This window comes from Hirundo rustica, chromosome 11, assembly GCF_015227805.2.
Source record: "Hirundo rustica isolate bHirRus1 chromosome 11, bHirRus1.pri.v3, whole genome shotgun sequence".
Taxonomy (NCBI): Eukaryota; Metazoa; Chordata; class Aves; order Passeriformes; family Hirundinidae; genus Hirundo; species Hirundo rustica.
The window spans coordinates 8544290-8567582 of NC_053460.1; the positions used below are offsets into that span (position 1 = coordinate 8544290).

The 23293-nt window shown below is 39.5% G+C and overlaps 1 protein-coding gene across 5 annotated transcripts in view; it reads left to right on the forward strand.

The window, feature by feature from the left end:
- Positions 1-19600, forward strand: part of PHAF1 (phagosome assembly factor 1) — a 34324-nt gene extending 14724 nt beyond the window's left edge. For 2 of the 5 annotated variants that reach the window (XM_040075221.2, XM_058422039.1), the window contains 12 exons: positions 4012-4106; positions 6536-6633; positions 7770-7882; positions 9882-10015; positions 10608-10691; positions 11388-11470; positions 12233-12276; positions 14091-14134; positions 15492-15550; positions 17088-17160; positions 17596-17681; positions 17804-19600. In XM_040075221.2, coding sequence (XP_039931155.1) covers positions 4012-4106; positions 6536-6633; positions 7770-7882; positions 9882-10015; positions 10608-10691; positions 11388-11470; positions 12233-12276; positions 14091-14134; positions 15492-15550; positions 17088-17160; positions 17596-17681; positions 17804-17873 — 983 coding nt within the window. In that variant the 3' untranslated portion in view covers positions 17874-19600. Of the gene's footprint in view, positions 1-4011; positions 4107-6535; positions 6634-7769; positions 7883-9881; positions 10016-10607; positions 10692-11387; positions 11471-12232; positions 12277-14090; positions 14135-15491; positions 15551-17087; positions 17161-17595 lie in introns of all 5 variants that reach the window. The other 3 variants (XR_005702612.2, XM_040075222.2, XM_058422040.1) reach the window with 3 other exon arrangements.
- The last annotated feature ends 3693 nt before the right edge of the window (positions 19601-23293 follow it).

A 23293-nucleotide genomic window follows, 5' to 3' on the forward strand; every position in this document is an offset into this window, starting at 1 on the left:
TGGTTATACCCCTGCTAGGCAGGATCAAATCTGAGCTGTGTGTAACTGGCTTACACCTCCCTGGGCCCCCTCCTGTACTGGGAGCACTGGGGAGGTGTGAAGTCAGTCTACGTGCAGCATGAGCAGAACCAGGACAAGTTTGTTTAACCTGGCTGAACCCACTCTGACTCTTGCAAAGCCACTTGGCTGTTCACCATCTCTGCAGCAGGAAAATTACTATCTTTAAGCTCCGTGTTTATGTATGAAAATGAGAAGTGTATTTCAGGGGGTTGTTAGGCTATGAAAATAAACCAGTGGTGGAACTTTGAAGAGGATATTTATAATTAAACTGCCCAGGAAGGTTCAAGAAATGGAGCCACAAACTGGCACAACGAGGAAGAACATTAACTCCATATAGTCAAGATACCATTTTCAGAACCTCATTTTCTGTTTTTTAAATTAAGACGGTTCATTTGCAGTAGTCAGGCTGATCCCAAACAGGTGAGTGTTCTTTGTGATGGATGGTGATTGCATATCCAGCCTTTGTCTCTGCTCTCTGCAGACAATCTCTTGCACATTACAGAACAGGATTTATTAACTGTGGAGGGTCACATGGGTAGAGCAGTATCATTGCATAAAAGCCTGCAGTAGTAGATGAATATCAAATTGAGATAAATGAAGCTGGGACCATTTCTAGCTGTAATACTCCAAGGATCAGAATTAGCCTTTTAAAATTTTTGGTCCTGACATTAACAGCTCCTCTTAGACAGAAGCTCTGAAATCTACGGTTAGATCTATTATGGAAATGGTATGTACAAGAGACTGTAGAAGTAAAGATAAAAGTGGATGTCCTGGGTGGCTTGTTTTTGTTCTGTGATGATGACTTATTTGCTAATATGTGGAGGTGGAGCACTTTCAAAATTGTGATAATATGAACTGTCAAAATACATACCTAGCCATAAGCATTGCCTGTGGAAGTGATAGTATGTTTTATTACTGCATAAAATTGTATGCAAGCACTTAAAAACATAGTTTGGCACCACATGTCCTTGTGCTGAATTTGCAGATCTTGAGCACCTGTCATATTCAATTAAGAAAACTTGCACACTTGCTTCATCTGGTGATAGTATTTCATAACTACTCTTCATCTAGTGACATGTAGATAAGAAAATGTATTAGAATGTTGGCCTCTATTACCATTTCACTAGTGCATTTGCTTATTCAAGTTTCTTCATTAGAAAAGTACTTCTTCCATTGCAGCCTGCTTAACAGAAATAAATGCTCTGTATTCAGCTGCCTGTCACAAACCGTTTGAACTGTATTATGCAACATAAGTTTTTGATAACTCTTTCTTTCCTTTGTGTTTTCTGAAACAGAAAAGGTGAGGAACCAGAATGGTTTTCATCATGTTGGGGGGGATGGTGATGGTGTTTTCATGTCCCACAAAAATTGGAGCTGGGGTGGGAGGAGAAACCTTCCTCTTAATGTGACCAAAGTACCAAATGCTAGTTTCCATGAATGAAAGGAACATAACCATCCCTTTACTTCTCTGTGCTAATACTTTTCCAAACCTCCAGTGCAAGCCCTTTAAATGTGCTTTGCTTTTTATCTCTGTTAGCCTCCACTAGAATTGCACTCAAAATGTTGTCTTTCACTTAAAACCAAGGTGGTTGCAGCAGAACTTTCCTGCAACGTGATACAGTGCTAGTTTCAAAATAAATTTCAAAAGGTTAGCAACAGTTTTATGTTGAAACCGACTTTCAGTGTGCATTTTCGGTTTTGCCAGATCAGTGGTTTTAAAACAGAAGAATCATCAGAAAAATCAACCAGGTTCATTACTTTTTGGCTAATGTTAGTTTGAAACAGTGCAGTACCTTTGTCATGGGGCTTATTGAAAAACAACCACTTTGGAGGCCAACAGCTTCATCGAAGCCAAGATTTTTATTCCACATTTCCATGATTCTCTGACCTGACCTCCTGCTGGGAAGGGCTTGCTTTTGCCAGTGGCTCTATTGAAACCACATCCTGTCATGAGTCCTCATGGATGTGGCTTTGTGCCGAAGTGCCATTCAGCAAGGATCAGGGCTGTGGGGTTGAACTCAAGTCATAAGGTAGAAAAAAGTCCTCCTTCCCTCCTACCACAGTGGCCTTGCAAGCATGGATGGGGTTGCTGTGTTCTGGCGCTCTAACTCTTGGACTTCAGCAGGGCCCAGACTCCCCTAAGGTGCCAGAAAAGTCTTGTGCTTGATGCCAGTGAGAATTGACTTTTGGATCTGCTTCTGCTTTTACCAAAGCCGTGTCCATTTTGAAGCCTTGCTGGTGTTGGTGGCTTTGTTCTGTCAGCTCTACAGAAATATTTCCCAGCTGGTCACACTCTGCTGCCTTCCTGGAAGGCAAACCTCCTCCCAGAGTGCAGCAGCAAAGAAGCAGTCTTTTTGCTTCTATCAGCAATTTTGAATAGAATTTGCGGGGTACTTGTGTGATAAAAAATTTTTAAAAATAATAATAAATCCATACCTTGCTCAGTCATGTGGTTGTGATCTATGGTTTTGAGGGAGACATGAGAGAACTTCCCAAGAATAAAAAAATTCCTTGCCCTTTAAACCTAAGCATCAGCAAACATCGCAGGAGATGGGAACTGATGCGATTAGTATAATCAGATATCACACTTGGCATGACTAGGGGAAAAATAGTTCTCCAGCTGGCTGTGGGCTTTGGAAAAGATGTATCATAATTTATCACATGAGAGAGATTTGTGTAATTTTCCTGCCGATCAAAACATTTCCCTCTCTCCGCACGTTTTCCTTTTAGTGACAAGCGTGGAAAAGACTCTTAGCCTGCACATTCTGTAGAAAAGGCAAATGATGAGTTTTCAAAGCTTAATGGTTATTGCTCAACTATTATTTTTCTTTCCTGGGTGGCCTGGCATTGTCCAGATACCTTGTGATGTCTTTCAAGTTGAACATTTGAAAGACACTGTGGGAGGGAGGGAATAAAATATTTCTTTATATGCATTTTCTCTCTCTGCTATGTCATTTTAATTATAACATGGTAAGAAAAAAGGTAATATTGAGCCTTTGGTATTTCTTTGGTAAAGTGGAAGAAAGCAGCTTTTCCTGTTAGAGGGTTTCTTTATTGTTTTTAGCCTCTGGTGTTTTCAAGCTGTCAGCTCCTGTGTGTTAGTAGAACACTCTGTTCCCCCAGTGGCTACCGGGCACAGGTTGAAGTTCTTAAAATCAATCCCAAAACAGTTCCCAAGCTCTCAGTCTTCTGGGATTGTTTTTTTAATCTTTCCACAGTCTCAGAAAACAGTATGTCTTGTTAGAGTAAGTACTGGGACATTTACTGTTGTTTGTAGTTCATGTTGAGCAATTGATTGCAATGAATCAGGACATCTCGTGATGTGGTGACAGCTGGAAGTCTGTGCGTGCTCTAATTTATTAGTGCTCTTTGTGGGAGCTGACTGGTTGGCTGCTGTTTCTAGTGATGCTATTTTTAATTATCATTGTAAATGGCCTAGGACCTGTGTGTCTGAAGCATTTCCTCCTTGGGCCGTGTTACCCGGGAGCGCACAGAGCTGATCCGGGCACGGGAGCTCTTGGGAGGAGAGGTGGAAGTGCAGGTCACACTGAGCTCACCTTTGAACTCCTGTTCGTGCTGCCCCATGCTGTGAAAGAGGGAATTATCAGTGTTCTGTGCACATCTCTGAGGCTTTCTGGTTAATACCGTCCAATGTTTTACATAACAATGAACAGAATTGTTGTGTACTAATAGTGGCTATTTAAACTACTTTAGAGATATTAAGGTATAATTGATTGTGTCATGTTGTATAATTGTATTGTTAGGGGTGGGTTGAATGAATCTATGGTTTCCCTTATTGCTGTGTTTTTACTGCATCGAGTTAAAATTGTGTTCCTCCTGCATTCTGAGATGTAACAAATTCATTGAGGGGATGAAGGTGCTGTTAGATATGAACTGGAGAATTTTTAGATTATTTTGGTAACTCTGTTTTTACTTTCTTTTCCCTTTTAGTGTATAACTCAGCTGAGCAACTCTTTCACCTCAATTTCAGAGGACTGTCGTTTTCTTTTCAGTTAGACTCCTGGACTGAAACCCCAAAGTACGAGGTCAGCAATCATTCTTAGTCTTTTGCCTCCGTGGTACTTGCAAAGTATCACTTACATTGTGTCTTGCTCTCTTTTGCAAGCAAAAGAAACCAGTAATTCAGAAGGAGTTGAACTCCTCAGTTGTGTTCTTATTAATGCTATGTAACCATGTCAAAGTTAAAAATTTACTTCCTGTTGACAAAAGGTGTGTGCTGAGGGGTTTTGCTTGCATCATGAATTGGGACTAGCAATTCTGTTGGTGAAAGGTGTCTTCTAAAAATATCAGTGCTGTCTATGCAAATACATAAATATTAAACAACCTACTGGGAAGCTTTTCTTTTATCAGATATTTTTGAATCTTGTCAAAGTGATTATGCAGCTAAAGTAGGATAGACTTCATAAAATACATTTTCATCTTAAGTGTCCTTCAGTATGAGTGCTTTTAGCAAGCCAAATGAATGAGTTTTATTTGTAATGCCTGTTTGCATATTCACCAAATGTTTGGATGAGTTACTGAATAATTAAATGCATTACTGCATTCTCTGAAATCTTTGGAAATCCCCGTCTAAAGTGGAAACAAGATCAGGTCCTCTGTGGTTTCCTTCTGTACTAACAAAAAAGTATGTGTAACTTGTTTTGTGTGAGGCTGGAAATGCTCTCAGTTGTATAATCTGTCCTTACCAGTTAAATAGCATTAAAATAAAGGAGCATATAAAGAGCCAAACCAAAGAAGAAATCAACCAACATGATGACACATGTTCTTTGTCACAGCCTGGTGCTTTAGTGGTTGTGGTTGACATGTCACAGGGGGTAACCAGGGGAAGTTATTGTTTAGCCGTAGTGAAGGTCAGCTGGGTTTCAGATTGGAAGGTGAATAGAAACCTAATAAGCCAAACAAAAATAATGCCCCAACAAAGAATAGTTTCTTTTCATGCAAGAGTTCCCAGGGCATTGATGATTGATACAGCCAAACTACTGAGGAAGTCAAGAAAAGATCGTAAAATATCTCAAGTTGTAAGGAACCTCTAGGGATCACTGAGACCACTCCCTGCTCCTTGCAGAACTACTTAAAAGATGTTAAAATAAAACTGCTAGAACAGTGGATAAAATAATTTTGCATTCTCTAAGTGTCTCAGTTGCTCTAGTTAGGTTAGTAAAATGTTCTTTGCACAGAGTATGATGCCAAAGTCTCCCCAGGAGCAGGTGGAAGTAGGATTGTTTTGAAAACAGAGTAGTATGAAGCAATCCACAGGGAAGATAAGTATTTGTGGAGATTTTTAGAGAGGAACATTAGAAAATATCGCAGAGAAGTCAAATTTGAATCTGTCAAAATCTGTCAAGTTCAAGGAAGATTGTATAGGAATGCTAAGCTACTTAGCAAAGCAGTATAATCTTCTGCTTATGGAAATGGTAAAACTACAAAGGAAACTTTGGAGTTTATTGTATAGCTGGAAACAAGCTGCAAGTGAAGAGAACATGGGAACTTTTTCTCACTTCAGTAATCTGAAGTCTGACTACTTTAAGAAGCAAAAGATATTAATGTTCTAGGCAGATTCAGGAAGATAATTGAAATTGGGTCATCTCTAGATTTGCTAAGTAGTGGAGGTTCCCTTCTTAATACCTACAGCAGTGAAAGTCATTGTTCTAGGCTAATTTTTTTCCTAAGAATTTTGTGTGTGTGCTTACTTTATGTGATGTCCTGCTAAAGTAGACCAGGTAATAGTTTGCATGTTACTCATCTTGTTTTTGTTGACTGCTTGTGACAAATGTAGGGTTTTTTCTGTCTAGTGTCAGAAGAGTATGTTATTGGTGTTGACTGTCCTGTCACATTCAGAATTGAAAGAAATTCCTTCTTCTAGTGCAGTAAGAGTCAATCTGACTTCCTTAGCATGCTTTCTATTTGATGTGAGCACTCAAATCCCTGTCAAAACAGTATGTGTAAGAATGTGGTGATAAGGAGAACAGAAAATCTATTTAATGAATAAGTTTCTTTTCATCAGATAAGGCATCTTGGAAACCAGCAAAAATTTTAAAAGGCTGAAATTAGTGCAGTGGGAGACAAATAAGGGAAATTTTCCTTTAAGACAGATGATTGCTTAGACCTTAAATACAGTGTATCAGTAAAAGTACTTGGGAATTGCTAGCTGGCAGTGATCAAACCAAGGAAAAATTTGAACTCTCAGTACACACAGTGGTTAATTGTCAGACTGATGGTATCTTTTTATGAATAAACTTAGTGAGTGTTTCACCCCAGCTCAGGAATCCAGGAGTGGTGGAATATAAAGAAACACCACCTTGGAGGTTGGGTTTTTCTTTATTTTGCCCCCTTGTCTTTTGCTGGAGACTTACTTGAATTGGTAAGCATAATATTGCATCTCTAAAGCAATTTCTGCCCTTAAGCTCAAGTGTCTGCTGTGTTGTGTAACGAGAATGATTTTGTGTTTCCACAGCCTAACTTTGCCCATGGTCTGGCCTCTCTTCAAATTCCACATGGCGCGACTGTGAAACGCATGTACATCTACAACGGAAACAGTCTGCAGGACACCAAGTATGTACAGCTGCTCGTGCTCTTCCATCATTTATTTAGATAAATAATGCTAAATAGAATATCTTTTGCTCAGTCTGTCTTCTATTAATTTGGTAATGTGCAGAATGCCTTTAGGTAGCAACCTCAGTCAGATTTCTGTAGATGTTGTCCTCAGACCTTATAATCAAATGTTGGTTTGATTCATGGTTGCTGTAAATTGAGCCTAGTTCAGCTGTGGTAGGCAGGTTCAATTGACCTGAAAATTAATTAATTAATATAGGGAACATAGTGAATTTAGTAACACATGTTTAGGCTATTCTTCCTCTAAATGTTTGTGCTGACGACCTCTTCCTAAGCAAATCAAACTTGGTGTAGGCAGTCCGAAAACTTGTAGCATATTGATAATATGTATGTCATGGCAGGGCCCTATCAAGGGTCTTAAACTCTCTTGCTAAACAAAACTAATAAAATATGCCATATGCATAATCTGCCATATGTTAGTGTATTTATAGATACCTGACTGAGTGTACTGTCTTAAAGGCCAGGCTGGATGGGACTTTGAGCAACCTGGCCTAGTGAAGGAGTCTGTGCTCATGGCAGAGGGCTGGAATTGGGTGATCTTTAAGATCCCTTCCAAACCATTCTAGGATTCTGAGATATCTAATGTTAGAAATACCCAAACTGATGAGATGGTATTGTTTTGTAGAGACAGTTGAGTTTTAAGGCCAGGAGATAAACACATCCTTGGATTACTGCTCAGAAGGGAGGGAGCCTTGTTTATGCAGACATTGTCTCTTAATTAGAAATAAGTGCACTTGAGAAAAGTGCTGTTGTCTGCCCCATCTGTGACATGGTGAGCCTTAGTGAAAGCACTGATTGTTGTGTGGGGCCCTGTTGTGTATGAGAGAGAGAGAGAGCTCAAAGCCCAGCTTTTAGCTTGTCATTCACCCAGAGGAGGAACACAATAACATAAGAACAGGGAATTTTAGGGAGCATATACAAGCTGATACACAGAAAAATATGCCTTTCCATTAAAAGTTTCTCACTTGGGACTGTGAGACTACTTCTTTCCAGTGAACTGGTACCAGCTTATTAAAGGAAAACTTGAAGGTGAAGCAAATCCTATGCACATTTTGTGTATGCACATTTGGTTCCAGGGCTCCCTTGATGCCTCTCAGCTGTTTCCTTGGGAATGTGTACGCTGAGAACGTCGATGTTCTGCGAGATGGAACTGGACCCTCAGGTTTACGGCTTCGCCTACTTACTGCAGGTATTGGAGACACTCAGAACATTGCACTGGTTGCTCTCCTCAGGAAAAGAGGGGTAAACCTGTGTAAATTGAGCACAGGTTATTTGTGATGATTCAATAATTATCAAATTGTTATATCTACCTTATTTTGAACTATTGGAGACAAAACCCAGTTAAATCCTTTTGAACATGAACCAGCTTGTTACTACACTTTCCTAACCCTGGAGAAATCACTGAGAACTGGAGCCCTCACGTGTTCCAAGTCTTTAGAATCTGTTTGCGGAAATGGAATTTGTCTCCAGGTGTATGTGTAGAACAAAACAGATCACTGTTCTCAGTACATCACTAAAAAAATGCATGACAAACCAAGAAACCTTGTTCATGTGAGCATTTTCTGAGATTCCAGGGAGCTGTATGATGTTGATGTTTTTGTGATTAAATCTGGAAGGCTTTAAAAAATGCCAGCAAGTGACTGTTAATGCTGCAGCCTTAAACTGCACCTGAGTTCAGTTCTGTTTTCATTTACTGTAGGAGACAGTGGTGAAGGTGAAGAGGCTGCTGAGTCTCTCTTTTTGTATGTGCTTTCAGAGATAGAAGGGTGCTTAGAAATTAGGGAAAGATATAACAACTGCAAAGGAGTATTGTTCAGTCACCATAATTTGAGACTTGACCATGTTTTTAAGAACTAATATTGAGATGTTTTTAACAGTTTTCACTAGGAGGCTCAGTTCTTGACCTGTCCTGATTGCTAGCTCTATGTATATTGAGGAAACACTTGGAATATGTTAACAATATGCAAAAGTTGAAAAAATGAAGATTATAAATGAAGAATAAAAACTTATGAATAAAAATGGAGCAGATATTTTCAAGCTGCTTTGCTTCTCTTACTACAGAGGAAGATAAGATAGAGCTGTCTAGTGCAGAGAACATATATCCTCACGTGCTGGGGAAGGAGTTAGCTATAGCATCATAGTTAGGTGAATGATTTTGAGAAATTGGACAGTTACAGTGTAAAGTTTTGTTAAAAATGTATATGCATGTGACTTAAAGGAGATGCTATCAATGAGTAAAATAATTATTAAAATATCACTGATTTTCAGACAAACTTGCAGAGAGGCAATCTGGACATGTGCTGTTCTTACAAAGTTTGTAGAAACTCTTGTGCAACATATTACACACCTGTTCAGATTTCTCTGCCCATGTATTAATTTGAAGTTACTGTTGCTTAAGAAATCAAGGATGACCGAATTGGATTTTTCTGATTTATTTTAGTGGGTAACTAGCTACATAAATAATGCATAGTGAGGAAAGCTAAGTGTGTATTTAGAGCACATCCTGTGTTGTGCAGTAACTGCTGCATATGTGTGCTTGCATTCTGGTAAATGTAAGATGCTGCATTCCTGAAAGCAAATGGGCTCACAAACTGCAGCATCTTTCCATTTCCTAACATCTGGTAACGTATGTCTGCAATTCATCTGTGTAATGGCTATTCAATAAGATCTGGTTTTAATGTTGTTTGCACAGGGATGTACTTGCTATTGATTTAGGAAGTTATGGGAATCTTGAGTAAAGAATGTGTTTTGTGATACAGTTAATGTGGATGAGGGATTTTACTTTATGCGCTTGACGTTTTTAGCTGGAGATAAATCTCTAGCTGCTAAAGTAGAATATTCTAGGGATAGAAATAATTAGTGGTGTTACTGCTAATAGCCACCTGACCAAACTGAGATGGGCTGGGAAACCGAGTCATGTCTATGTGCATGGCAAGGAAGTGAAGGTAGTATGGCTGAACCTGGAGGTTAAAATGGGGAACCAGGCAGCAGTCAGCACATGCGCTGCTCTGATACGAAATATTTACACTGTTGCAAAGTAAATGGTTAAATTTAGTTTGGCACTGTTGTCTGAGGAATGCAGCTGTTTGGTTTGTGATAAATAGAGGAATGCCAACCTTTTGGTGTTGATTTACTGATGTATTCTGTGATCAGGAAGGATGCATGTAGAGTTGTTTTCCATTCCTCAGGCTGTGGCCCAGGTGTCTTAGCCGATGCCAAGATGCGGGTATTTGAGCGCTGTGTGTACTTCGGTGATTCCTGCCAGGATGTGCTCAGCACCTTGGGCTCTCCACACAAAGTCTTCTACAAGTCCGAAGACAAGGTGAGGGAATTTGTTCAGGCACAGGCTCTGTTCAGTGGTGTCTCAGTCAGTCTCATCATAGTGCTTGTGTTTGGCAAGGTCAGTGGAGTTGAACTGCCATGTAGCACAAATTACAAATGCTTGACATATTACTGGATATAATAGACCAGGCTGAACCATTATATAATAAGTTTTAAGAAGCTTTTTTAAAATCTAAATTGATGCAAATCTGTTCAAATTTATTTAAAAAATCAAATTGCATAGTGTTAACTGCTTTAAGAATTGTTACAAATGGGAGCACTTTTGTATCCAAATGTGCTTCCTCGTTTTTTTCACTTAGTGTATGTAAAATAACCTTAGCATATACTTTGATCTTTTCCTAATGTTTTTACGCAGCATCATGTGAGTAAACCTTTTAATTCTGATAACTGAAAAAGCTGATTTATCACTGTGCTGCTGCAAGCAGGTGATGGTCCTGTCATGAAGCATACTCTTACACAGTTGAACAAAGGCTTCAAATGAGATTATAGCAAATTGTTTGAATATAGAGATGTTATTAAAGGCATTATCTTTGAGCATTATTGAATGCATCTGAGAAGTGTGTTTCTTGCAGATGAAAATCCACTCGCCCTCGCCCCATAAGCAGGTCCCATCAAAGTGCAATGACTACTTCTTCAATTATTTCACACTTGGAGTGGTGAGTGGAAAGCTTCCCTAAACAATTCATGTAAACTTCTGATTTAGTTACACAGCAATCCTTTCAGGAGGCTAAAGGCTGTGGGAAATGAGAGGCTGCAAAACTCTTGTTTGCTGCCTTAGGAATCTCTGCTTATGAAAAGCTGCACTTGACTTACTTTAACACAGATTTAATCAGGAGTGTTTTATCTCCACCAGTGGATGGAGGGTTCTTTGCACTTTTGGAGTCTTGGGCTTTTTCCTTTTTCTGTCGTGTCTGATGCATAGGTAACTAGTTCTTGTTTGAGATCCATGCCCTCGTCCCACAGAACTGAGGCAGGTGTGCCATAACATCAGTTGTGAGAGTTTGCTGAGCTGTGGAGTATAGTTAAATCTTCCTTCACGTTTCTTCTTGCAACTGTTTTGCTTTAGTCTACGTTACTGTAAATAATTTGCAGAAAAACAAGACCTCCTTAGAAACCTTGCCAACATTAGCAAATGAAGCTGCAGTTGTGATTGAGTGCTGGAGGAAATGTGTTATTTGAATTTACAAATAGCCTGATTTTCAAACAGTACTTATCCTAGTTTGATTCAGTTCCAGAGAGATAAATATATGTCACTCTATACAGGTGCTATTTTAAGTAATCTAGGGTTGGTCTGGGGAAGGCTACCTTCTATCCAAATTGCTTCATCTGTTTTTTTTTTTTGACTTCCGCAGGATATTCTCTTTGATGCAAACACTCACAAGGTGAAGAAATTTGTCCTGCATACAAATTATCCTGGTCATTACAACTTCAACATGTGAGTGTGCAGATCTCATCTATTAAGGAATACATTAAAACAACTGAAAAAGAAATCTTATGTTCCCTTTATAGAATTACAGTATTTTTTTTCACAAGTCTCTTTGGTTTATCTAGTAACCTGTGGAAGTTTCAGATATCATTAGTAACATTTTTTTAGTAGTATTTTCTTTTTACTTTTAAATGCCTTTATATATGCTGGAAAGTGTGTCTTAAAGCAGTGAATGAGGTAAGGTAGTTCTTGGTCCAGGTTTGATGTGTAAACTCTTGATAGAGGCAAACTTTGTATTAGCAAGAGTGCCCATTTACTGGTAGCTATGTTGCTGGTTTTCTCCTAACATGATTTCAGTTAGTGATTAAAAAACTCATGCTTCTGAGCGTGTTTTCAATACTTTCTAAGTGTAAACCCTTTAGAGGAGGAGTATGAGTTAGTGATTGGATGTCTGATTAAAGCAGTTAGTGACAGTGAAATCTGCAGTGCTATTTTTCATAGCTAAATATTTCTCCATTCACTCTGTGTAACAATAGAGTAATTTGTGCTGAAGGACTTCTTGTGTCCTCTAGAAAATTTTCTTAGGACCTTCCCAGGCTGCTGCCTTTATGATCTAAGTGAGAACTTAATCTGCTGTCATAGATTCTCACTTCCATTTTATTGTTGATGTGACTTTTCATTAAAGGGATGATTAAGGGCTGTCAGTCTGTGGCTGTGCAGTTTATCTTGGCTTCTCTGTTTTCTAATAGCTTTACGATTTGCACTTTCTAGTTACCATCGCTGTGAATTCAAGATTCCACTCGTCATTAAGAGAGGTGAGCATTTCCCTGCTGCCCTGCTTCAGGGGGCACAGAGTGCTCCATAGGAGGAGCTGGCATCAGTTCTTGTCTCTGACTGTCCTTCATCATAAGAGGACGCTAACAGTGACAGTCATTGAGACAGAGAAGAAATTTAATTGTAACATCAAAATATCCCGTAATGCTACCGCTCTGCTAAAATCAATTACCTTGTACCTGGATGCTCAAAATCTGTAAGACAGCGTTAGTCTGAGCTCATCTGTTCAGTCCACTGGTATTTAATATAATCTAGTCTATCTGGGAATGAAAATAAACATCCAGAACATGTTAGGTCTGTGTGCTACAGACAGAGTATGTCTGTCTGTGTTTGTCTGAAAATCTCTACTTGAGAAAAGAAATTTATAATCACAAGTGCTGATTTGGTAAGATACTAAGATATTACCAGCTCTGTGCATGTAACTAATCTGAGCAAAGTGGGGTTTGCCTGAAGATCACGGTGATTGAAGTAGACTTCTTCAACATAAGAAAAAATGTGTACTGGATTTGGATTATCCTGAGAATGCCAGATGCTGCCTAGGTTTCGGCCAGGGATGTTTTCCTTATTCTGATTGGTATTTACTGCAAGCACTTTGCTGTGTGAAGTGCAATTCTCCTGTGGCTGTCACAGCAGTTTGAGCGTATGGAGGGTTAAAAACCTGGAAAAACAATGTTTGTATGGCTTACATGAAAGTTGATTTATACTTCAGCCAAGAGAATGAGCATGAAAATTCTCGCTTCTAAAATTTTTTTCCCTTAGGTTATTGTACTTCAAAGCATTAATTTGTGATTAATTTTATTTACTTCAAGTAGCATTATGAATTTATTCTTAACGTGTCTGGTTTTTTGTTTGTATGGCATTTCTAACCAGCTTTTCTGGCCTCTAGCTTATATCCAGGACATGTAACAAGTTGTGAACAGATGTTATAACAGTTTTGATGTGCCCATCTTCTTCCCTCTGGTGGCATTGCCTGATGCAGTTTTATTAGTAGTTCAAGTTCAGACAATAAGTTAAGAGCTGGAGTTCAAGTTGCACGGACACTGAACTCTTAGCACAAAGAGAGCATGTTTAGAGAGGAAAAAATACAGAGGAGCAAATGGTCTTTAACTTGACTGAAAGCTATGTTTGACATGTTTAGTGTCTAGTCCATTGCTTTGGGAATGTGCTTTCAGTATTTAGGAGTACCCAAATAGATGTATGTAGGACATATATGAAAGTACTTGAAACCACCAGCAAACAGTTTCTGTTTAAAGGCTGCAGTTGTACATGCAATGCTGTCCTTTTATTATTTAATTGGTAGGCTGTGATTCCCAAGCTCTCTGCCATCTTTATTTTGGCAGAGTGATGTTTTAACTGATTTCAGGCTGCCAGCTCCTGACTCTCCAGATGTCAGTTTTAGCCAGCTTTCTTTCCAAGTGCAGTGAAGTGTTTTGGACTTAATGAGTGGCACGTCATGTTACCTCCTCGAGTGGCTGTGCTAGACCTGTTAGCTTAGTGCAAAGAGATGGAGTTTCTTTTACAGTGATGTTCTTCCATCTAAGATTAAAGCTTAAGCTTTTATAATCTTAAAGCTGGGACTTGCTGTAAATAGGGAGGTTTGCTTTATCACCCTAAGTGGCATTTAGTCAGTGTTTACTGACAATTCTGATTGCTAATGAATGCTGATGAATTTGTATATGACCTGATCTAATGCTCCTGTGTCTCCTACTACTTGAATTAACATGCCAGAATAAAGGATCATGCAGGGGACTGTTCAAGCTTAAGCTATAAAAGCTTTTCTGTTTTTGTTTCATAGATAGTGCTGACTCACAGACAGAAACATGTACAACATACAGCAAGGTAAGCCTTTGCAGAACTGAGTGTTTTCCTAATTTTCTTAAACATCTAATAAAAATTATTCATGCCAACTTTGCAATACACTTCAAAGAAATTACAGCAGTGGTATCATGTTGTTTTAAAATATAATAGTAGAAAGCCAGAAGTTGATGTGTATCTTGTGTTTTAAATGTCTTTGTGTGTTAAAAGATTGAATTCATTCATAATAGCACACTTCAAGTAAACTAAATTACTACATTGTGGCATGGTTTGCATTTTAACTGCAGCTGCAGGTAGAAATAGTGAAATAAGTGATAGGGGAAAGGAACAGCAGTGGTGGCTGAATGTTAGCTGGAGACATATTCCTAAACAAAATTCTCACAGAGCTATTGTACTAAACATAGCTCTTGAAGACATGTACTATTTAACAAGAGAGTCCAGTGCCCTTCCACTTTCTTCTGAAGCGCACCAGTAATGGGATGTTTCTTAGGCAGCAGCCTTGCGAAAATGTCACTGCCGGTGTGACACCACCTGATGACAGCAGGCTCTTTGAAGGCTCTGCAGCCTTACCACCTAAATGGATTTCCCAGCTGGACAGTTGCTGCTGCATATTTGACAGCTGCATTAAATTGAATAACTTCTCAAAAACTGTTCATCAGTGTCTCTGCAGTCAACATTCAGCCAGGGGCAGTGCTGCTCTCTTGGTTTCTGGGGTGCCAAATGAAGGCTTCCCTTGGTGAATTTTGGATCCCCTACTGGGAAGGAAAATTGGAGTCAGCAATCTGGAAGATGCCATTCTATACTTTTTGGTTTGAATTAACTTACTCCCTTCAGTGCTTTGACTGATTTCAGTCCTGTGTGTAAAACTGCAGCTTCTTGGAGTCTCATTAAAGTGAGGAAAACTGTTGGACACTTCCCAATCATTAAATAGTGTAGCTTTCCTCTTCTCCAGTATTTCTGCTTAAATCAAGGAAAGACTTTTGGGAGAGGTAGCAGTGGGGCTATTCTTCCTCTCTGCAAAGGTATGTAAGAGGACATTTTGTTGAAGTTTTCCACAGCTGCTTTGGCCCTTGAGGAGCCCCTAAAATGCCACAAGACTTTCTGGCTACATTTCATCCATAAGACCCATAGAAATTTTTGTATTAATAATTCTAACTCCAAACTATTTTTAGATAAGAATATACCTTAAGAGAATTTACTAGCCCTAGCAGTGGATAGTTCCATTACTGAGTATGGCTCCAGTCAAAAAATACTTCTGTAAATACAACTTCAGGTGTATTTGACCAATAGGTTTGTCACAAACAAATGTATATGGCACTCTTCCTAGATAAAGAGTTTTCTTGTGCCTCATTTTAACATAAATTCATTGATGTATTTACAGTGGGACAGTATTCAAGATCTGCTGGGGCACCCTGTAGAGAAGCCAGTGGTACTTCACAGGTAAAAATCTCTTTATTTTGCTTGGCAAGGATTGGGCTTACAACAGAGGATGAGGAAGAGTGTTTGTGGCACTGGTTACTTTTGTACTGCTTTACTTGTTAAAGTTTCAGGGGTTTTTTGGCCACTAACAAGACAAGATAGCTGCTCTCAGAGGAGATAAACTGACATGCTGGGTGAAAGCATTTCCAAACTTCCTTTAAATGCAAAATCCAGAGAAGATCTTGGAGAAAACAGTGCATTAAAAAGTCTCTTTCTTTATGAGTAATAAATAGTGCAGAGTTTTTATACTTTTTAGAAAGTATTTCAATAAGATGACATTATATAGCACGCTATATATGTATATGATAACATGCAGCAGGCTGTCCGAAGAAGCTTGTTTTTATGAACGTACATACTTCTACAGTTCCTGGCTTAAGATAGAATAGCCCTCAAATTTGCTGTGTTTCTGCAGGTGTTGAGGTGGATACTGAGTTAAATGGGCATTATCTGTTTTCAGAGTTATCATTTTATGATGTGAAACCATGATTTTTATCTCAGGACAAGTGTAAGTGATGGGTACTTTGCAAATACCACAGCAATTTCAGATAAATTAATGTATTTTTATCAGACTTACACATGAATTTAACTTAATTTTTTTCTTTTTTCCCCTCTTAATCATTGTGCTCTGTGTTCCTCTTTACTCCTCTATAATACCAGTGAGATGATTAGAGCAGAACCCATGTGAATGAAGTAAAGCTAAGGTGAAATAGTGATGACATAGAGCCCTTCTATTTTTTCCATCTGTGTTGTAGACAGTAGTTCAACCAGAGAGCGCTTTACTGAGCACATCTCAAATGGCTCAGACATGCAATTTGAAAAACTGACCAGTTTACAAGAAAGGACAAAAGGTAAATACTCATTAAGGGGTTTTTTGGCTGTAATCTAAAATTCATTGCAGTCAACAGAAATTGTCAATGTACAAGCCAAAAATACCAGAAGTAACTGGAAGAAAAGTGGTACATAGATCTTGAAAAATACTGTTTAATAAAACCTGGATTATTCTATTTCAGCATCATATAGGTTGATCTTCTTAACATGCTAAATCCAGTTGATTAATAGACAGTATATAGTAAATATGAATAATGGACTACATATAGTAAATAGATAGGGTAGAGGTTGAGACAGAAAAGGAAGGATCTTGCACAAAAATAATGTGTAGTAAGAAACACGGTGCTTGTCTCTTCCTGTGTATCTGGGGTTTTTTTAGGGTTCTTCCTGTTCAAGTTAAGTGCAGGAGAGTTTTCCTGTAGAGGTCACTAGTGGCTTTTTGATTACTTTGTCCCCAAGTGTTATTAATGGCCCTGCTGCACCAGGCAGAGTTTCCTTTGGCTCACTTGGAGTCTAGCAATGGTGTTGCATAATACAGAGGTACTTCTTATGAAAGCCATGATAAAGATGCTGTAAATCACCTTATGTTGCTGAGTAGTTATTCCTCCTTAAAGTGTTCCTGATCCTCATGTATTCATTTAGAAATTTTTTTCCCCTCTTTTCTGTTCAGGTCATCATCTCCGAACAACACTAACCCGTTTGGGTCAACCTTTTGCTTTGGACTGCAGCGAATGATCTTTGAGGTTAGGAAAAAAACCTTTTATTTTTAGCTGAGCATGGGAAGATGAGGAGTTTGCTATTACTGTGAGTGGCTTCTTCCTCCCGATTGCAGTAAAAGCCAGTGCTTGGGAGCGGTGTAATTTTAGTTAGCAGAAAGAGAGAACTTTGCAACCTCTTCTCTAAGGTTGTACATTTGCACGTTAAAGCTGAAACTTTGAGTTTGTCCCCTGGAACTCACGCTAGCAGGAGATACGTTCACGTGGCTGGATGGGGCAGATGGTGTTGTGTCGTGGAAGAAGCTGCTTTTAGGAACTAGCCAAGAGCTTGCTGCTGTCATTTGTTGTTGGGATTTCTTTCTTCAGGCAGATTACTTCTGTATTCACCATTTTAATACTTCTGATTTTCTGTTCAGTCTTGCACTTCTTTTAATTTCCCTTTTCCCTGCTGTGCTTTTGCAGGTGATGCAGAATAATCACATAGCTTCTGTTACTCTGTATGGCCCCACACGGCCCAGCAGCCAGTTGAGAACGTCGGACCTTCCCCAGTGAGCATCCCCTGCAAAGTCAGCTAATCTCAATGCTACAGAATTAGTACAGCGTGCCTTGATTTGCTGCCACTTATAATATGGAAAGCACGTTATGATTTTATTTTTTTTTTTTCAATAAGCCTTTCCACCCAGGAGCGGTGTGGAGAGGAAATTCTCTCAACCCTTCATCATGGGGCATGGAACTGTTGATGGAGGAAAGCAGCTTAGGTGCCTGTGCCGTCATTTATTCCTCTCCGTTGCCCTCATCCTATGCAGCACAGACCTGAAGAGACTGTCCCTCCTTCTCAGCTGGCAGAAGGGGGAAATGGAAGAGGGGCACGTAATGACTGCAAGAATTAGAAGCACAAACTCTCTGAGCCTTGGAGCATCTGGAAGCAGGTATTGATTTTAGTCTGTTTGTGTTACTGTATTGATGTGGTGGTCACATTTTAAGAAAACGTGTGTGTATATATATATAGATCTCAACACCTCGGTATTTCTGTGGCTTAGGACATTGTACCAAGTGTGACAAGGATGTATATATGTCCATGATTTCAGGCACCACATCTTTGTGTAACTTTAAACCAAGCAAGTAGCATGTGCATAATACTTGGTTGTAACATTTGCACTACATACACTTTAATTACTTGATAAACGTTTATCTTCACTGAGGAGCATCTGTGTACTGGGTGTGAGTGGGGTGTGGTGGTTATTTAATGTACACTGCGCATAAAGCTTATTTATACAGTGGATCAAATTTATCCACCTTCCTGCACTAATATGTACTTGATATGCTGATACAATTTTTTTCTGTCATGTCTGGTTTACTAATTTTTTTCATATGCAATTTCGAAAGAAAAAAAAAAATCTGGAAGGGGTTATTTCTATGACTGAATTATGTTTTAATGAAAAGATTTGATACAATTTTTCATACTAGTGAAAAATTTAACGAAGAAATAATGTTGCCTCATTTGCCTCTGTTCCAAAATCCTTTATTCCTACTCTGTTTCCTCAGAGAAAGAAAAGCTGTATATAATGGTATCTCAGAAAGAAATTCTGGAATTCCGCCATCACCAGGATAACCTTTTCTGTAACTTTTGATGTGTGATTTTAATTTATGCCAAAGGTTTAGCCAAAGACATCCTCGTTGTAGTTTCACCATTTCTGTACATACATGCTAACTGCACACCCCACCCCAGCAGACAGGATATAGGCTTCTTTCTAGTTGGGAGATGCTGCTCGCGACATTTTATCCCAGGAGGATACTTTAGGTTTCTAGTTCTCTTACCAGTCTTATTTGGGAGAAATAGGTGGTCTGTCTTTGAAATAATGAACCCTTTTTAAAAATGGACAAGAGAAATGTATAATTTTATCCCATTTTTAATATTTTGGTGTCGCAACTTGTGATACATAGATGACAATTTTGTGAGTTTTACTATGTGTGTACAGATTTTTGTAAATATGACATTTTTGTAATTTTAACTCCATGTACAGTGTAATCCTGTATAGTTTATCAATGAATGAGAGATAGGAAATCGAATGTTAACTGAAGTTTTGGATTCTGGACCAGTAGCAGGGATAAATGTGTGTGTGTGTGTGAGACGTTCTTTGCCATTTAGTCTTCCTGTATACTGTGATACTCTAAACTGTTTTGCTAAAACAAACAAAAAAGCCCCATGGAGAATCTAATGGATAAGGAAAAAGTTACTGTTTACCTTTATCCCTAGGTGTCACTCCTGTTGAATCCCTGTTCAATCTGTGCTGTCTCCTGTGATCGTTGCTTGCTAAGAAAATTCTATGCCTCAATCTTCCTTTTTGTTTCCTCTCTAATTTTAATTTCATTTTACATAGCCCTTCTGTAAATTAAATGGAATAATAATGAGCATGTACACTGAAAGAAAAATAAAGAGACTCTCAGTTACTGTTTTTGTGTTAAATACAGTTGCTGGGTGTTTTTGTAATAAAATTATGGATGTTCTTGCTTTTTCTTTTCTTATCAAGTATTTTTATTTTACTGGTTTTCAGACATTGTATTTGAAGTACTTGACTAGTCTTTAGTGACTTTATAGCCAGTTCAGAATGTCCTCCAAAGAAACAGTACCTAACATAACTTGGTAGATACATTAAAGCGTTTTGTAAGGTTTTGCCCTGAAGTGGAGAAGGGAAATCTTTAAACTGTGGTCGATAGCACAGTGAGCTCTGCATTGTGTTCAGAAATGAGATTGTTACGCTCCTGTGGGCCCCTGGGGATTGAGCTTCAAAGAGGGGGAATAAGCACAGCAGCAGGGAGGAAAAGCCTGCAGTGAAAGCAGCAGTGTCAGTTCTCTGCTGTGTTTGTGTGCCCCAAGGGCCTGCACAGAAAAGCTGTGGGAGTCTCCCTGTCCTGAGCAGCTCACAGGTTAAGGCAGGGCACAAGGAATGGGTTTCCATTCGTGTTTCTCCTGCCCTGCCTGTGTGGGGCAGGCAGAGCTCTCAGCCCTCCTCCTGCAGTGCAGCATCCCTCGGTGCTGGAGCACAAACTGACTCCCTGCTGCTTGGCTCAGTGAGCTCCTGCAGAGTTTTATGGTTTCAGATCTGAGATGCTGTGTGTGCTGATTCTTGGTACTAAAATGTGACAGCAATCCTGATGCTAACTTCAATTAATTTTAATTCATCCTTTTCTGATAAAGGCTCCAGACAGGCTGCAAGAGGAGATAAATCCTTGATGGGATGATTTGAGTAATGGCTGTGCAGATGCCACCAGTATCCTGCTCTCAAGCATATTGAGTTGAATTTCTTCAGGAGAGTGAGGTCAGGCCTGCTGCTGTAGCATGAACCCTGAGATTTAGGACAGGAGGAGCAGCTAACCAAAGGTATTTAATAGCTACAGTGACTCCCAGCTTGACTTACCATGATCTGGTGAGTTCAAGTGACTGAAATAGTATTGGTAATTAACAGTTCTCTCTTAACAATCCATACACTTCTCTAGGTCAGCCCCTTGATATTAAAAAATTCTCTGCACAGACAAAAAATTAAAGGCTATTTTGCATCTTGGCTGTTGCTGCTGGGCTGAGCTCAAAGCATTTAACTTTTGGGAGAGGCAGATCTGAAGAAGCACCAGGAGAGGTAATGTGGAGCTGCTCTTATGGGTTTCCTCACCCACCCTTTGTGAATGCAGCTGTTCACAACTCTCTTGTCTGAGATGTTTTGATTTGTTTGCTCCTATTTGGACTAAGCCAAGCCAAGCTGTTCCTGAGCAGATGCATTAGAGAAGCGTTGTGGAGCATTTAAGGACTTGCTGGCATGAGAAGTTTCGGAATGGGTAGAGGGGACTGATGGTGGGTGTGAATCAGAAAGAAGAGAGAAAGGAGTAGAGGAGCTCCTGGGGATAAGGCAAGGATGGCAGTGTGGCAGGAAGGGAGGCTGGGACAAGGCAGTGCATCTAAACCAAGAGCTGTTCTGTGTAAAGGGCTGCTCGGGGGGGAGCAAGGGGCCAGCTCTGCTTCCCCCTCCCAAAGGAGCTGAGAGGTTTGCCCTGCATCAGATCCCATTTTGCCAGGTGGCCTTGTTCCTTGTACTAGTCCTATGTGGTTTGATGCAGATCCTGCATGTTGGCAACATGTGCGTTGGTCCTTCATTTTGGTTTCCTATGATAAAACTGTTTGATACAAAGTTAAGTACAATTGCATTTTTAATAAAACATGTAGTGCATATGATCCCCTTCTGATGTGTGCCATTTCCTTTGTAAAGAAGTGTGGAGTTTGTGTGTGTGTCTGCTTAACTTGAATATTGCAGTACTATCCACAGTATTTCATTTCTTTACACTTAGTAAAACTGATTGTTGTGCCCTTCTTTAAGGAGGTGAAGCTGACATTTCTTCCCATATTCTTCAGGCCTTCAAGTAGTCCCTGGGCTCCTGTGATGGCTCCAGGCAGTGCTGTATAGATGAGTGCTGCTGTGTAATACTAGAACCCTCTGTTCCCCAAAAATGCAGTTCCTGACAAGAAAAAGCAATCTTCTGTTGCCAGGAACAGTCACATTTTTAATTCTAAACAGATTTTTTTTTTTTTTCTAAGAGAGTAATCATATGCTGTGTGAGAACTGATTCATGTGACCATGATCATTCATATTCCAGAGCTCCCATCCAACCTGTTTAAAACAAAATTTTTCAGCACTACAAGGTGGTGATTCATCATTGCTTTGGGGCTGGCTTGAGGTTAGGGGCCAGCTGCTGTTTTCCTGAAGGAAATCAAGGGTGTTGTTGCCCCCTTCACACTGACTTTTATACCTGCTCTGAGAACCTGTTAGTCACTTAGCTGTTTTAAGCCAGAACTTCTGTTCGGTTTTTGTATTTGGTGGCTCAAAATATACATTGAGAGTGAATCTGCATGTGTGAGTCAGTGCTCTTACTTTGAAAGAAATGTTATGTCCAAGCCCTCTCTGCTTGCGTTCTCCAGAGTACTTGGACAAAGACCAAGCTGTCAGATTTGGCACAATTTCGCATGGTTCACATGTGTTTAGAATAATTTTTCATGTTATGATGCAAGAAGCATTATTCCATGCTAGTTACAATTGTTCTGTGTTAACTTTAGCCTGATAAACACCTTTTTTTTTTTTTTTTAAAACCTTGACTACACCAGTGCAAAGCCCCCTCCTCTCTGCCCGACTCCGTCAGGCACAATCTGGCACAGCACGTGTAGCCAAATAAATACCTCACTGTGTGTCTGAGGAGTTAAAATACTGGGTAGTTCTGGCTGGTTCTTTTCATGTAAAGTGTGAACCAGGTTGTTTCAGAGAGAAGGTAAGGCTGAAGTAAAACAAGGGGAAAGAAAAGATGGAGCTTACTGGGGATATAACTCTTAAGCATTAAAAACAGGCTCAGTGAAGCAGAGCCCATGAAGGATTTGTTTTTCTGGGGAGTGTATGTGTTAGAGGGGTCAGTTCCAACTTAAATACCATATTCTTTGCCTATGTGAGCTTTTGCTGTAACTAATAAAGTTACTGTTAAAATGTTTATCTGCCAAAGCTTTCATCCCATGTCTTGTGGTGGTTCTGGGGATGTCTATTTTCCAGCAGGTAAAATCGTTTCTCCTCCTGGTGTGGAAAAGTCGAGTGCTTGAAACAGCAGGAAAGGTAAGCTGGAGTTTGCAGAGTAGGGCACTCTCTGTGCTGTAAGATACCATTATTACATTGACTTTTGTTCTGGACTAGCTGTAATGGTTTAATGTAATCTTTTCTATTTCATACATTAATGAGCTCCCCTTTAAATTTTACTCCTTTAGTTATTTTAAAGTACTGCATATCCCACTTCTGGAAGCTGGTTTTAAGTGCCTTAATGCTTTACACCTACACTATATATATATATATTCTACTGAGTGCATAAGTTTCATTCTCATATTATTATCCTTCGGAGAGACATTTAGTTTAAATACCAATCACAAAAATCCCTGCATGATTATGCAATGTGCAGTCTAATCAGCTACATAATCAAACCAGCTGGATTTGCTGTATTCCCTTTTCCCCTCTGCTCATCTCAGAAAACCTGCAGCCCTGAAATCCTGAATTTACCATGGCCCTTGCTGGGTAGCTCTGCTGCGTCCACAGGCAGGGAGGCTACAGAGATTATTCTACCTTTTTCTGCCTCTGTGGCT